This window comes from Sebastes fasciatus, chromosome 3 (genome assembly GCF_043250625.1).
Source record: "Sebastes fasciatus isolate fSebFas1 chromosome 3, fSebFas1.pri, whole genome shotgun sequence".
In the NCBI taxonomy this organism is placed as follows: Eukaryota; Metazoa; Chordata; class Actinopteri; order Perciformes; family Sebastidae; genus Sebastes; species Sebastes fasciatus.
In genome coordinates, this window is record NC_133797.1 from 24,967,948 (window position 1) to 24,983,632 (window position 15,685).

The 15,685-nt window shown below is 41.2% G+C and overlaps 3 protein-coding genes across 3 annotated transcripts in view; all 3 read left to right on the top strand.

Moving 5' to 3' along the window:
- LOC141764516 (NACHT, LRR and PYD domains-containing protein 3-like) overlaps positions 1 to 5,347 on the top strand; it is a 28,767-nt gene extending 23,420 nt beyond the window's left edge. The window contains exons 15-18 of the mRNA XM_074629813.1: positions 1,093 to 1,181; positions 2,136 to 2,258; positions 5,117 to 5,183; positions 5,259 to 5,347. The gene's annotated coding sequence lies outside the window, so the exon portion shown is untranslated. The remainder of the gene's footprint in view (positions 1 to 1,092; positions 1,182 to 2,135; positions 2,259 to 5,116; positions 5,184 to 5,258) is intronic.
- LOC141764522 (NACHT, LRR and PYD domains-containing protein 3-like) overlaps positions 1 to 15,685 on the top strand; it is a 78,208-nt gene that overhangs the window by 27,578 nt on the left and 34,945 nt on the right. The window lies entirely within an intron of this gene.
- On the top strand, positions 1,090 to 14,837 carry LOC141764518 (protein NLRC3-like). The gene is made up of 10 exons (XM_074629815.1): positions 1,090 to 1,181; positions 2,136 to 2,258; positions 3,129 to 3,230; positions 5,117 to 5,183; positions 5,259 to 5,487; positions 5,571 to 7,377; positions 7,846 to 8,019; positions 8,903 to 9,076; positions 11,355 to 11,401; positions 11,526 to 14,837. The coding sequence occupies exons 1-10, from the start codon at positions 1,102 to 1,104 to the stop codon at positions 12,071 to 12,073; spliced, it is 3,351 nt and encodes a 1,116-aa protein (XP_074485916.1). The 5' UTR covers positions 1,090 to 1,101; the 3' UTR covers positions 12,074 to 14,837.

Sequence of the window (15,685 nt, forward strand, 5' to 3'; positions counted from 1 at the left end):
GTTTTTGATTGACATTTTGGGCAGAAGTAAGAAAACGTCTCATACATTTTCATCAATTCCATTATTAATTCGTACGCTTTTTCATCGCTTCCATTTTCTTCAATTCATTTTTGTTACTTGCACCCTTGAGGCCACTTTCCTTAAATGAGAAATGGAAAATTTTGTGTTGTGAATGATGAATGTCAGTAGGTGAAAATGATGAAACAGGTTCAGTCAAATCGGCTATAAATTAATCAAATCACTTGATAATTTATCACTCCATTTTTTAATTCACATGCATTTTCATCACCTCCATTTTTTATCAATTCATTTTCGTTACTTCCACCCCTCATACACTCCAGGTTTGTGTGCTGTGTTCATCAGATGACTGACTGCAGTTCTGTGCTGGGCTGCTCCATCTAGTGGACTGATAGCAGAACTACATCAGCTGATCTGTGGTTTCTCTGCCTCAGATTTTCTGACTGCAGCTTCAATGTGTTCTAACATGGATGATGTCTGTTTAAATGTGACAGCCATATTTTTCATGTTATTTTCCTCTAAAAGTGGTATATAATGTCCCTACAACATTTTTCTTAAAATTCTAATTCAGTTTAGTTTTTAAAGTTGGGCTAAATATTTTGGTTGTGGTTCTTGTTTTAATGTTAGGTGTCTTCACTAGAAACTAGCTCACAGTCCACACGGTCAACTCCGTTTATAACAAAAACACACTTTTATTTTCATACAAATGGGAACAAATAACTTCAGCGATCTGACTGACTGTTTAGACTGTTTCAGTTCAATGTTTTTTTAAACTGGGTAAAAAAAAACTGGTATCTAGTTCACTTTTTTTACTGGCACCTGAATCTTTAAAGATCCCGAAAGTACATAAAGGAAATTATTAAAGTAGATATTACACTGCAGCTACAACATTTCTTCTCTGTCATGTAAACTGTCAGATTTGTGTATTTAGTATTTGTTGTGAATTTGGTGTCAGAAAGCTTTGCTAGTTTCTTCCAGTCAGAGCCCTGCGTGTTTGTCATGTGACTGACAGGAATGATGCTAAATAATGTGTCAGCTCTGACAGCATGTTGTTGTGTTTGTGTGAAGATACAGGATTCTGCTATGGACCAGTGTGAGGAGGCAGAGGAGGGAGACTCTCCCTCTAAAACCAAGGAACATGGCAGCCAGACCAAAGCTCAAAGGTGAGATGACAATCTCTAAGGCCCTGTTCAGACCTGGCATTAACATGCGTCCTCAGTGATCTGATCACAAGTGGACAGCTTTAAGTACATCTGTTCACACCTGGCATTAGAATGCGTCTTGAGTGACCACTTTTGATCCGATCTCATTTCCCCGCTCTATATGCAAATAAACATGCAGTAAACACATGGTAAAATACAGCAGACGTTGTGACGTAATATTACATGAATGTCAGTAGTGACATCCTACATATTCGTGAATTCGGGTACATTTTATTAACATCAAAATAAAGGTTATTTTACTGGCGATCCCCAAGGACCTCCGTACCGCCAACACCGCTGCCTTTGCCAGACAACAGCGGGGTACAGAGCTTCAGAAAGCCGGGGTTGAGAGAGAGTGAGCGGGCGGGTGTCAGCTCCGTGCAAAGCACCAGAACAAAAACACAGACGCATCACCGACAGTATGATAATAATGCGCTTCTCGTGCCTAGTCTGATAATCTGTAGATATGTAGCCTATAAATAAGATATATTTTAATAAAATACAGTTGTACCGACAGAATACAGTCGAGCACAGAAGCCGTTTCCATGTCTATTCACCTGAGGAGCGCAGAGACCCGCGGATCCCCGCAGGACATCAGTTGAGTAGGCGGTCCTTAATGTGGCCCAGGACACATTCACGTACACACTGCTAAAAGAATGTGACCATATGTGGCCCAGACCATCTCTGAATGTGGTCTGAAAGATCCGATCTCAGTACGTCCTCAATGCATCTTGAGTACGTTCACACCTGTACTCAGAGCTGTCCACTTGTGATCCGATCACTCAGGACGCATGTTAATACCAGGTCTGAACAGGACCTATTGTCCGTGATTCTTCCCCATGTCGGAGCTCAGCACTCAGATCACTCCACCAACATTATTCACAGTCAAAGCTCTATGTGTGTGTTGTGTTGAAGCCCAGAGCACCAGCAGAGACCAGACTCTACTGAACCTGAACCCAGCTGTGTGTCCATCAAGAGCCGCCAGTCCATGGATCCACCTTTCGTGTTTAAAAAAACACCTTCACCTTCAGAGACTCAGTGAGTCAACCTAGTCCCAGCTAGCAGGGAACGTTTCCATAACATTGCATCATGTTCTATTCAAGTTCTAACAATGTTGTTGTTGGAGGAACGTTTCATTTGCAACATTCACACAACGTTTTAATGTCATTTCAAAGAACACTCCTGTAATGTTCTCCACCTCCTCTTATATCATTGTCATATTTTAAAGAGTTGTATCAGGAAATGATTCACAACATGACATTATTAATATAACCAGTTTAGCAAACTAATATTATGAATATTATTTAATGTTCCAAACTGGATAATCCAACTCTGAAGCTGATGTTGCTCCAATCATGTGAAAAAAGTGAGGTTATTGTTCATTGGGGTCATATAATTCAGGGTACACAGATGTTTGCAAGATGTTTAGCAGAAAGTAGTGTACCTGCCATGTGCTCTCGTTTTCCCCCCCACTTGTTTAGAATTGTTTAGGGCACTATAAGAGAGCTCTCTTATACATCTATGGTCTGTGATCTATTGTACATCAATAGCATCTGGGCAAAAAAGTTTAGTAAATAAATAAATAAGTAAGTAAATATTTATAATTGTATGCATTTTTAAAAATATGTTTATTGTTCAACACAGGCCATTTCAGTAGAGACATTCAAATTATGACAATAGAATTAATTACTTTTGTACGGCACTTTGTAGGCGGACGTTTTACTGGCGTCCTGTAGTTGCTTTCAGTCCAAAATGTCGTAAGCGTAGCTCTGCTGCTGGGCGCTGATGTTGCAATGAAAAGAACACTTGACTTTTAGTTCTTATCAATATACATTTTTTCACATTCGACCATAAATATGTAGTTGAATGTTTGAGAGGTGTGTTGGTTTTTCTGTGTGTTTCTATCAGTGTTCATCAGCAGACACCAGACTCTCCTGTACCCAGCTGTGTGTCCATCAAGAGTGACTGGTCCATGATTGAACCTATTGGCTTTATCAGAGATGGAGAAAGGTAAGAACTTAAACCAGATGTGTTTGTTATTCTGCAGCTCTCCATGACACTAAAGGATCAGCTGGTCTCAGCTTTCATACTACACTGATTTAATGTTTTCTTTCAAAGATAAGCATTCTGTATTGAAGGGCGGATTTCTAAAAAACATGTTTTTTTTTAAGCCACAGCAACAACTAATACATTAATTAATTGATCAATTGAGAGTAAATTAATTTCCACCAATTCATATCAAGTCATCTATCAACCAAAACTCTTAAATCAATCTCTGATTCCATCTTCCGAAATGTGATGATTTACTGCTTTTCTCTCTTCTATAGCAACTAATACCAAATGTAGACCCTGGAAACGTGTGATGAACATTTTTCAGCCTTTTTTGACATTTTACTGTCAATCACTTAAAATCTGAATCAAGATTAATCAATAATGAAGATACTTGTTTGTCTACTGCTAGACAATTTCAAATACATTTCACAAAAAATAATAATGCCACATTTTGAAAAGTATCTCAGATCAGTTTCAAGCATCTTATAGCTCCTGAGGCGAATTAACTGGGACCAGTACTCTTACCGGAGGAAGTGTGGATCAGTACAGGACAACATTTTAGTTTTCTCAGTTCTTAGTTGTATTTTTTTTAGGCTGGTCTACCTTCCATCCCGCAGCCATCACAACATTTATTTTTTCCCTATAAAATTTTTTCCTTTGCGGGTCAGCGGGAAAGGACGGTTGTGGATTCACAGGAGTCACTCTCTCGCCTCCAACTAGTTCAGAATGCAGCAGCTAGACTTCTTACTGGTTTTAACAGATGACATCACATCACCCCAAACCCGCCTTCTCTCCATTAGCTCCCTGTTTGATTTGGAATTGATTTTAAGATTTTACTGATCATTTTTAAAGCACATCTGGGTCTAGCCCCAAGCTACTGTATGTAGCGGAGATGTTGACCCCATATGAGGCGGTCTGCAGCCTCAGATCCTCAGGTGGGGCCTTTTTGGTCATTCCAAAGTGGAGTCTTGAATCTAACTTTGCTTTTGCCATCAGGGCCCCTCGGCTTTGGAACGACCTGCCTGAGGAGATGAGGCTTGCAGAATCGGCATCCTCTTTTAAATCACCTCTAAAAACATATTTTTATAGACTTGCTTTTATGTGATGTTGCCTTTTTATTGTCGTCTTTTATTCCTTTTATCAGCTTTTTATTGCTTTTATTCTTTTTATTTGTATTTATTTGGAAAATTTATGTGGAGGCTTCGTGATGTCTTGATGTGGGAGATGATTCTTTTGGCCTGTATTTATTTATAATTTATTTATAATAAAGCAGCAGTTGGTATAATTGGAGTAAATATCATTTTAAAAAGTTATTTTTATGAAATGGTCACTATATCCTGACAATAGTGCATGAGACAGGTAATCAGAAAAAAATCATGTGTCTCTGGTGTCCTCCGGTGCTCCTAATGGCATCTGCAGGATTTCATAGACTGGAGGAAAACAAGCAATCAGAGCCGAGCTGGAGCCTGCCGTCTCTGAGCAGCTGTCAATCATTTGCGAACTCCGATCAAACGGTCAAACTAGGCAGCGCTGATCAGATATGAATCAATATTCTGTTACTGTAATGCCTATTTCTCACCTCAAATGTTCTCAGAAACATCTTGTAGTGTACTGTTTAGCTGTAAAATGAGAAAGTTTGTGACCCGGTAGCCATGTTGAGATCAGTTGAGGAAATACCAAGCATCGCCCACCAGCCGGAGCAAACTTTCTCATTTTACAGCTTTACTTTCTCATTTACCAGAAAACTGTACCATCTATTCAATTACATGTCCCCAAAAGCAACATTTGCAAAAAGGTGCATCTGTTGATATCTGGAATCATCATATTTGATGTTTTCTCTGCAGTGTTCAGCAAGTTCCCGGTGGTCAGTCTGCCCAGCATCATCCAACAGATTTGACGTCCATATTTATGGTGTGTAAATGTCCAACTTTTACCTCCAAATGAAATCAACATAATGTTAAATTCTTAGGTTTTCTTCTTTTCCAGCATCTTGAGGAAAGCATTGTCACCTTTGTGAAGAACGAGCTGGAAAAGTTCCAAAAGATTCTGAGTCTAGATTACCCAGAATGCTTAGAGAGGCAGAGTGACATTGAGGAGGTGTTGGATGGTGAGGAGGAGGAGAAGAGGAGAAGCAGCAGAGAGGCGTTTCTGAATATCGCACTGCACTTCCTGAGGAGAATGAAGCAGGAGGAGCTGGCGGACTCTCTGCAGAGCAGTAAGAGGATTTTTCACACTTTACTTTTCTCATATTAACACGAACATCCACTGACTTATTGTATTTATTGTGCGTTCGTTCAGGAACTGTTGCTGCAGCTTCTCGACATCAACTCAAATCTAACCTGCAGAAGAAGTTTCAGTGTGTGTTTGAGGGGATCGCTAAAGCAGGAAACCCAACCCTTCTGAATGACATGTACACTGAGCTCTACATCACAGAGGGAGGGACTGCAGAGGTCAATGAAGAACATGAGGTCAGACAGATTGAAACAGCATCCAGGAAACCAGAGAGACCAGAAACAACAATCAGATGTGAAGACATCTTTAAACCCTTACCTGGAAGACACCAACCGGCCAGAACACTGATGACAAAGGGAGTGGCTGGCATCGGGAAAACAGTCTTAACACAGAAATTCACTCTGGACTGGGCTGAAGACAAAGCAAACCAGGACATACAGTTCACATTTCCATTCACTTTCAGAGAGCTGAATGTGCTGAAAGAGAAAAAGTACAGCTTGGTTGAACTTGTTCATCACTTCTTTACTGAAACCAAAGAAGCAGGATTGTGCAGGTTTGAAGAGTTCCAGGTTGTGTTCATCTTTGACGGTCTGGATGAGTGTCGACATCCTCTGGACTTCCACAACAATGAGATCCTGACTGATGTCACAGAGTCCACCACAGTGGATGTGCTGCTGACAAACCTCATCAGGGGGAAACTGCTTCCCTCTGCTCGCCTCTGGATAACCACACGACCTGCAGCAGCCAATCAGATCCCTCCTGACTTTGTTGACATGGTGACAGAGGTCAGAGGGTTCACTGACCCCCAGAAGGAGGAGTACTTCAGGAAGAGATTCAGAGATGAGGAGCAGGCCAACAGAATCATCTCCCACATCAAGACATCACGAAGCCTCCACATTATGTGCCACATCCCAGTCTTCTGCTGGATCGCGTCTACAGTTCTGGAGGATGTGTTGGAAACCAGAGAGGGAGAAGAGCTGCCCAAGACCCTGACTGAGATGTACACCCACTTCCTGGTGGTTCAGACCAAAGTGAAGAACATCAAGTATGATGGAGGAGCTGAGACAGATCCACACTGGAGTCCAGAGAACAGGAAGATGATTGTGTCTCTGGGAAAACTAGCTTTTGAGCAGCTGCTGAAAGGCAACCTGATCTTCTATGAGTCAGACCTGACAGAGTGTGACATTGATATCAGAGCAGCCTCAGTGTACTCAGGAGTGTTCACGCAGATCTTTAAAGAAGAGAGTGGACTGTACCAGGACAAGTTGTTCTGCTTCGTCCATCTGAGTGTTCAGGAGTTTCTGGCTGCTCTTCATGTCCATCTGACATTCATCAACTCTGGTGTCAATCTGCTGTCAGAAAAACAATCAGCCTTCCGTTGGTGGGGGTTTCTATTTTGGAGCAAACCTGAACCAACACATCTCTACCAGAGTGCTGTGGACAAGGCCTTGCAGAGTCCAAATGGACACCTGGACTTGTTCCTCCGCTTCCTCCTGGGTCTTTCACTGCAGACCAATGAGACTCTCCTACGAGGTCTGATGACACAGACAGGAAGTAGCTCAAAGACCAATCACGAAACAGTCGAGTACATCAAGAAGAAGATCAGTGAGAATCCGTCTCCAGAGAGAACCATCAATCTGTTCCACTGTCTGAATGAACTGAATGATCGTTCTCTAGTTGAGGAGATCCAACAGTACCTGAGATCAGGACATCTCACCACAGATAAACTGTCTCCTGCTGAGTGGTCAGCTCTGGGCTTCATCTTACTGTCATCAGAAAATGATCTGGATGTGTTTGACCTGAAGCAATACTCTGCTTCAGATGAGGTTCTTCTGAGGCTGCTGTCTGTGGCCAAATCTTCCAACAAAGCTCTGTAAGTGCAAATATAACTACTAACTGTGTCACATGAGCAGGATTGTTCTCACTAATGAATGTCTTACTCAACTAGTTGCAAAATTTAGTCAACAACAATCTTTCCAATTGTTTCTTCAGTTTCATTGTCCCTCTACAGATTAATGCAGCCACGGAATAAAGAAGAAATCTGTCAAGTTATAATTCATTTAAGGCTAAAATTAATTTGTGTAAGGTATTGGAATCCCAGAGGTGTGGCTGTACTTATTAAGATTTTTATAAATTGCTGTTAAATCCAACACAATAAAAAAACACTAATCGTTCAAAAGATGGTCTCATCACCCGAGATCCTAATACTTAATTGTTCGACTCATCAACTCTGAAAGAGCAACCATAGAAATATGATGTGTTTGACCCATAGACTATGTTTTTACACTGTAGGTGACAGAAACAGTTTCATTGTTTGTCTTTTTCACTAACTTTCTTTCAGGCTGAGTGGCTGTAATCTGTCAGAGAGAAGCTGTGAAGCTCTGTCTTCAGTTCTCAGCTCCCAGTCCTCTAGTCTGAGAGAGCTGGACCTGAGTAACAACGACCTGCAGGATTCAGGAGTGAAGCTCCTGGCTGCTGGATTGGAGAGTCCACACTGTACACTGGAGACTCTCAGGTTAGGTTTTTGCCTAAAGGAACCGTGTGTAGCAATTTGGGGGATCTATTAACAAAAATATAATATAATATTCTTAACTATTCTGAAACTAAGAATCGTGTTTTCGTTAGCTTAGAATGAGCCCCTCATATCTACATAGGGAGCAGGTCCTCTTCAAGGAGTCCACCATGTTGCTCCGCCATGTCTCTACAGTAGCCCAGAGCAATCAAACCAAATACTGGATCTAGAGAGTTGACTTTTCCGGGTTTACCTGAAGGCCACTATAGTTCTCCGACACACTTGTGAAATTGCGGTAACGCCAGCCGCCATCTGACTTCCATTGCTCCTAAAGTTGTGTTATTATGGAAATGATGGCGAACGGCGTTACCGGGGTTTTGCTCTTGGTGGCTCACTTTACTGCAGTCTTGGAAAGGGAGGAGTGAGCGGAGGAGTACTCACTAGATGCCGCCAAATCCTACACACTGTTAGTTTAACAGATTAACAGATTTAAATATTATTTGACATACAACTTAATTTGTATTTTAAAAAAAGATACTACGCATCTGCAAGATTTATCAAAAACTGTGGTACCAAATTTCCACGACAAATGATTAATCTTTAAGGAAATTTCATAATTTCTTTTCATTTTGCAGCAAAGGTAACATTCAACAATCATTGAAGCTGCTCTTATTATTTTTACAACCAACAGTGGATCAAATGATCATAAAAGCTGTTGTTCGCAGTGATAGAACGACAGAGAATTATCACGACTTTGCACTATTCCTCATCTTTGCGCACCGTTGAAGCATCTTTCAGCTCATTGCTTTGTTTTTATGATCCACAATTGTGTGTGTGTGTGTGTGTGTGTGTGTGTGTGTGTGTGTGTGTGTGTGTGTGTGTCCAGGCTGTCTGGCTGTCTGATCACAGATGAAGGCTGTACTTCTCTGGCCTCAGCTCTGAGATCTAACCCCTCCCATCTGAGAGAGCTGGACCTGAGCTACAATTATCCAGGAGACTCAGGAGTGAAGCTGCTTTTTGCTGGACTGGAGGATCCAAACTGGAGACTGGAAACTCTCAGGTATAAACGAACAACAAGAGCTCACACACTGTTTCTCTGTCACACTGACAAGCTGAGGACTGTTGGTTCACAGTCTGTACCAGCAGCACTTCTGATAACAGTGAAGACAGTCACTGGTGTTACTGAGAGTCCCTGTCCCCACTGAGACTGACTTAACTAATATCAAACTGGATCTGGGGTCTCATTTATAAAACAGTGCGTAGGATCCATACTAAAAATGTACGTGCGCACAAAAGCCGAAAATGGCGTACGCCAAAAAAAAATCAGATTTATAAACCGTGCGTACGCACACCTGCACGCAATGTTCCCTTTATAAATCACACTCCTGGAAATGTGCGCACGTGGATCCGCCTCATATTCCGCCCTCTACACGCCCACATTCAGCCATAAATGGTCCATGCAAAACACCTAATTAATGTTTCTGCATGTGAATGAGCCTGTTTGATCTTTACGGTAAATCACGGCAACTACCGAGAGGAAGACCGAGAAAAGGAGTTTTTCTGACACAGAGATCAAGGTGCTTGTAGTTGAGGAGGTCTCTGAACACTCGTTCCCTCTTAATTCTGTTATACACGTCATTTAGTCCTCAGTGCCGGTATATCCACCAGCACCATGCAGCATGTTACCAGTGTCACTGCAGTGTTTATATCTTTACAGCAATCGACTTCATCGATTCACAACTTGCCAAAATGATCAAGACAATCAGTAAAATCCACCACGCTGGATATCATTAGAAAAAAGAAGTTTAACAGGTGAACACAATTTATTTATTATTTAAGTTTTTATAGTGAACTTGTCCTGTATTATGATTAGGACTGATAATGATAATGAGGATATGGAGAGTAACGATTGTGTGAGAGCTGTCACTGGCTTTATTTCCACACTTTATTAATTTACACAATCCATACTGGTGAAGATGTGCCGGGTGGAGGTGACTGGTGGAGATGTGCCGGGTGGAGGTGACTGGAGGAGGCAGAGTGGCGCACCGCGGTGGCGCACTGGAGACAGTCTGATAGTTGCATCGGATAGCCGTTTTCATTTTGTCTATATGTATACTGTATCTGTCCTTATCTAATAAACCATAAATAAATTAATAAGTCACGTCATGTTCACTGCAGCGATTTTACACAACAACTTTATGAAAACGAATATGGTACTTGGATATATCTGCACACTATTAGAAGATATTATTAAAACTATTGGCGCTCTGTTCTGCCATTCTTTAATGGTATTTGATATAATCTTGGATTTCTACAACCGATGATGAGGATTTCAACAGCTGCTCCACAGCTGACTGCGAGTGTCGGTAGTCCGATCCTCTCTGCGCTCTGGAGGTGGAGGGACTGTGATGGTGTGACAGCGCTGATGAGATATTGAGCAGAATTTGATTTGAGTTGGCTGATATATTTTACATTTGTAAGGTGCTTGTAGAATAGTTATGGCTCAATAGCACAAATAACACTGCTTTTAAGTGTTTATGATAAAGTGGATATAAGTATGAAGTGAAGTTAAATGTGTGAGGGGCATCATTATACGTATAATGACATTTAATGTCTACAGTCCGGCTTCAATTCACCACCTCACCATCTCCAGTTTCCTCTACCTCGGTGCCTCCATAATGTGCGTACGCACGGGTCAAAGTTTCCGTACCGATGCGCACATTCTCCCGTCAAGTTTGTTTTTATAGATCACAACTATTGCGTGGGAAGTGGCGTACGCACATTTCAGGACCTAGAGACGGGTGGCTGGCTAGTTAGCTAGGTAACTTGTCCTTATCCAGAGTGATTGGGATTGAGGCGGAGTGACCGTTTGACCCAGCGCTGCCGCTGGCAACCAGGTTGCTGTACAGCTCATTTTCTGTAACCAGTGTAGCATTAAAGCCTGGCGGGTTTAGCAAACAAGCTAACTAGCCAGCTGTCTGTTAGTTAGCGAGCTGGCTAGCTAATTCTACCACATTTAAATGCTACACTGTTTCTAATTGAAACTTCCAATAGTAGGATATTGTGTGCCTGGAAGTGTATCCATATGACTAAAGCTGAGCAGACACTGTGTTTTTGTTAATTTACGTTTCAAGCCACAAACCAATTCCTAGTCAACCTTCCCAAACTTGATGAAGTGGTAGTAAAGGCATTGGATATCTCCCTATGTGAGTCCCAAACGGTGATAGCTTTTTAGCTGAGTCTGTGTATGAAGTGTGTTTTAGTCTTAATGGCGGATCCAATTGAATGTTTATGAAGATCATTGATAGGGAAGCTTCTTCTTTTGTTTCTTCTTCCAGGTTGGAACATGGTGGAGAGCAGTGGCTGAAACCTGGTCTGAGGAAATGTAAGTGTGTGTTCACTTTAAAGTAGTTTAAATCAAAAGCTTGTGTATCTGCATTCAGTTCTCAGTTTGAAAGAAGTGTTAGATGATAAACTGCTGCTGTATTGCGTCTTGTTCTCTCTATCAGATGCCTGTGAACTCACACTGAACACAGACACGATAAACAGACACCTCAAACTGTCTGACAACAACAGGAAGGTGACACATGTGAGAGAGGAGCAGCCATATCCTGATCATTCAGAGAGGTTTGACTACTGGTATCAGGTGCTGTGTTGTAATGGTCTGGCTGGTCGCTGTTACTGGGAGGTAGAGTGGACGAGGAGGATGGATGTATCAGTGAGTTACAGAGGAATCGGAAAGAAAGGAAATGGTGCTGAATGCAGGTTTGGAGGGAATAAACAGTCCTGGTGTCTTTTTTGCTCTGATGTTGACGGTTACGCTGTCTTGCACAATAACGAAAGAACAGACCTCCCTCACTCCTCCTCCTCCTCCTCCTCTGTCTCTAACAGAGTAGGAGTGTATGTGGACTGTCCTGCTGGCACTTTGTCCTTCTACAGAGTCTCCTCTGACACACTGATCCATCTCCACACCTTCAACACAACATTCACCGAACCTCTATATCCTGGGTTTGGTTTCTGGTTGTCTGATACCTCAGTGTCTCTGTGTTCACTGTAGGAGGGAGAGTCTCCTCTTGTGTTGAGATACACTCAGACTGCTGACTGTGAAGCCAAGGGGGTGTAGGTGCGTTATATCAGATTTTACAGGAGAGCCAAAACAAATTTTGATCAAACTTGAATCAGCTGCTGTTGCCATGTAATGAACACAATATTTGATATTTTTGTGTCATCAGATTGGGCATCACTATAAAAACAATATTGCTACATTTTAAGTAGAAAAATATCTATTAAACGTTTTAAAAATGGCAAAAGAGTGAGATATGCCTTTTTGGCACAAACATTTTCCCAATAGACTAATGCAGAATATGTAAGTAGGTAAGTAAATGTATTTAAAAAAGGTTGATGTACATGCAGTTATACTAATTAGCTGATGTGTTCTTAGAGGTTTTTAAAAGTTTTTAACAGAAAAATCAGCATCAGTTGATTTGATACGTTCTTCTCGCCTAGAATTTTAGAGGCCTTGGTGAAAGCTGCTGAGCATTACTTGAAGATAAAGAAATTATAGCTGCAGCGTTCTGAACCATTTGAAGACTTTAAGTACATTTTAGACTAAACGGATAAAGATTACTCATACTTGTCCCTTCTCGGCAAGGATATGGAGGGTGGGTACCTGTACAGCACCAACGGAACACTTGTGACCGATCAGTCACAACAATAAAAGGTCGCCCCTCCAGGTAGTGCCTCCATTTCTTTAGTAGCCACACAACAATTGGACACTCCTGTTCTGTGGTGGAATAGTTCCTATCAGCTTTTGATTCAGGCTACAGCTAGCACATTTCAGCATCTCCAATTTTTGGAGATGACTTAAGGATGGACGGGGACACCAGCTGTGTTTATAGAGCATCAAATACAGTTTGGCGAGCTGGCTTTCAAGCGTTGAGAGTTTTTTTCAGCTGGGACAAGTTTGGCACAACTCTGTGGTACAATCCGGCCTTTCCAAGGAACGTCTGCAATTCCTTTAGGTTTGTAGCGACAGGGAATTCTTGGACAGCTCTGTTTTTTTAGCACCTACCTCCACATCAGCAGCAAAAACTAGCCAGTTTTTCCATGAAAAACTGGCTTTTTGAGCCAAGTTTCTGGCTCAAAAGCCAGAAACTTGAGTTAACAACTAAAGAACCATAGACTGTATATATTAGAAGTGGACGTAGTCTCTGTGACGTCACCCATTGTTTTGTGGACTGCGGTATTGAAGCCTCGAGTTTGGCATTGTGGCTCTTGCCATTTTGTTTTTTTGCAACCAGGAGTGACACGAGAGCGTGAAGCTAAGCACAACCGACCAAATTGTTGAATTGCAATTTTCATGAACTGAAAACGCACTGTGAAAGGTCAAAGTTGTAAGATGAAAACATGGACAACTCCCAGACTGGACAATGCCGTGGTAGCGACCTGTCTAGTCTTTATACTGTTACCCCTCAGCTGGCTGGCCAAGTAAGGATTTATGTTTTTAAATATTAAGTATTTATTAAGTGTTTTAAGTTTGTGATTTCATCCTCCTGGATCTCCGGATTCCAGAGTTTACACAGAGGCCTGTACATGTATGCAAAATCGAGTCAATCAAAAGAGTTCAGATCCATTCTGCTAACCCTTCCTGGTGATCCTCAGCCAAGAATGCAGCTTAAAATGTGTTCTCAAACTCAGACACGTGTTGACCTCCAGCTGTGCAACGTCCCACCAGTCATGGGCTGTGCCCCGGAGGACATTGCGTATAGTGGCAAGTAATTCCTCATTTGTATTGGGATGGATAGCCAGGAATCCTTTGTAATGGAGTAATGTTGGTAGTTGCAATTTGATTGGGCTTTTCCCCGTTAGTCCAGTTCTTATTGTTCTAAGTGTAGACATGACCTCCTTATCCTGATTTTGAGCATCAGTGACTCCGTGTCTCCTCCTGTGATTGTAGTTGTGGTTTTATTTTCATTTCAGTCTGCAATTTTTCAACGGATGTGACATAAAATACATTTGTCATATAAGTAATTTATTAAAGCAGCTTCCACTAAGTAGGTCTCTTCTTAATGTATAGAGATCCACCAGGTTCCAGTGGTTAGCTGGAGGAAGGCCAGCAAAGAATTCCTTGTAAGGATGAGAAGTTGGGCTAGCACACATAAGTTGACCCTGGATCCCTATGTGGCTGTAAGAGCCTGAGACTGTATGGCGCAGAATAACATGTTATTTGACAGTTAGTTACCAGTTACTTTGCAGATTCAGATTAATACAAAATATAATCAACAAATGAATTATAATGTGTTATTATCTGTTAAAGGAACAGTGTGTAGGATTTAGGGGGATCTATTGGCAGAGATGGAATATAATATTAATAAGTATGTTTTCTTTAGTGTATAATCACCTGAACCTAGAATTGTTGTATAGTCGTTACCTTAGAATGAGCCATTTATATCTACATAGGGAGCGAGTCCTCTTCATGTCTCTACAGTAGCCCAGAACGGACAAACCAAACACTGGCTCTAAAGAGAGCCTTTCACGTTTTAGCGTCGGCCACCGTAGTTCTCCTACACATTTGGCACACGCAAGGAGTTTCAGTTGCAATCTGCAACCTCACCGCTAGATGCCACCAAATCCTACACACTGTACCTTCAAGCTTGTTTTTCACTTGAAACCATGACATGATATATGACAATGTGATGAGTGTATTTTACTATATCTGATATCTGTGCCTGCTTCTGGGCAGACTGTTCCATCTTCTGTCTGACCAATGCATTGTAATAAAACAGCTTTTAAATAAGGTCGATATTGTGGCCTGATGAAAACCTAATGAGTGATTCTTTCCAGCATGTCATCCACACCACCTAGCAGCCTATATATATATATATATATATATATCATTCTGAAGGCCTTTCCTTTACCCTGGTGACTCTCTTTACAGCCATTTGAAGGCAGCAGGTTTCTGTTCCATCAGAAGTATCTATTTGGAGTGATGATGTTTCTGTCAAGCTGCGATTACGCACGACAGATGCGTTGCTTAAATGTTGTACAACCAGTTTCAGGCTGTTGCAAAACAATCAGAGACACGTCTTTTTGCTTATGTGCACAGCCAACTTGTTGAGTACTGACTCATTGAACATAGAATCATGTCTGCTGATTCAACTTTGGAAATTACATTTCACAGTGTTGAGCTCAGAAATTAGACTATTTTTAAAATTTCAATGTGTGGATGATAATTAGGATATAGGCGACTGTTTCAGTAGTTTTTTTAAATAAAGAACATTCAAGTGAATTGAACTTTAAAGATGCACCATAAGGTCACAGGATTCCCAAACTGTCCCCTAGCCCTGTGTTTAAAGGGAATGAAAGCAGCATCTAACACACCCACTAATGTATGATTAAAATACTCTTAAATATAAAAAAATCTTTTGTCTTTCACATAAAATGATTAGGGCTGTCAGTCGATTAAAATCTTTAATCGTGATTAACTGCAAATTATTGTACATTTTTTATCTGTACATAATGTACCTTAAAGGGAGATTTGTCAAGTATTTAAAGGTCACATATTATGCTCATTTCCAGGTTCATAGATGTATTTTAATGTTGCACTAGAACATGTTTACATGCTGCAATGTTCAAAAAACCCTTTATTCTTCTCATACTGCAGCCTGAG

Excerpts from the sequence above, each read along its gene's own strand:
- LOC141764518 (XM_074629815.1), top strand. The coding sequence starts at position 1,102 with ATGGACCAGTGTGAGGAGGCAGAGGAGGGAGACTCTCCCTCTAAAACC. Across the intron at positions 3,231-5,116 it reads TTTATCAGAGATGGAGAAAG|TGTTCAGCAAGTTCCCGGTG; the intron begins GTAAGAACTTAA and ends TTTTCTCTGCAG. Across the intron at positions 5,184-5,258 it reads ATTTGACGTCCATATTTATG|CATCTTGAGGAAAGCATTGT; the intron begins GTGTGTAAATGT and ends CTTCTTTTCCAG.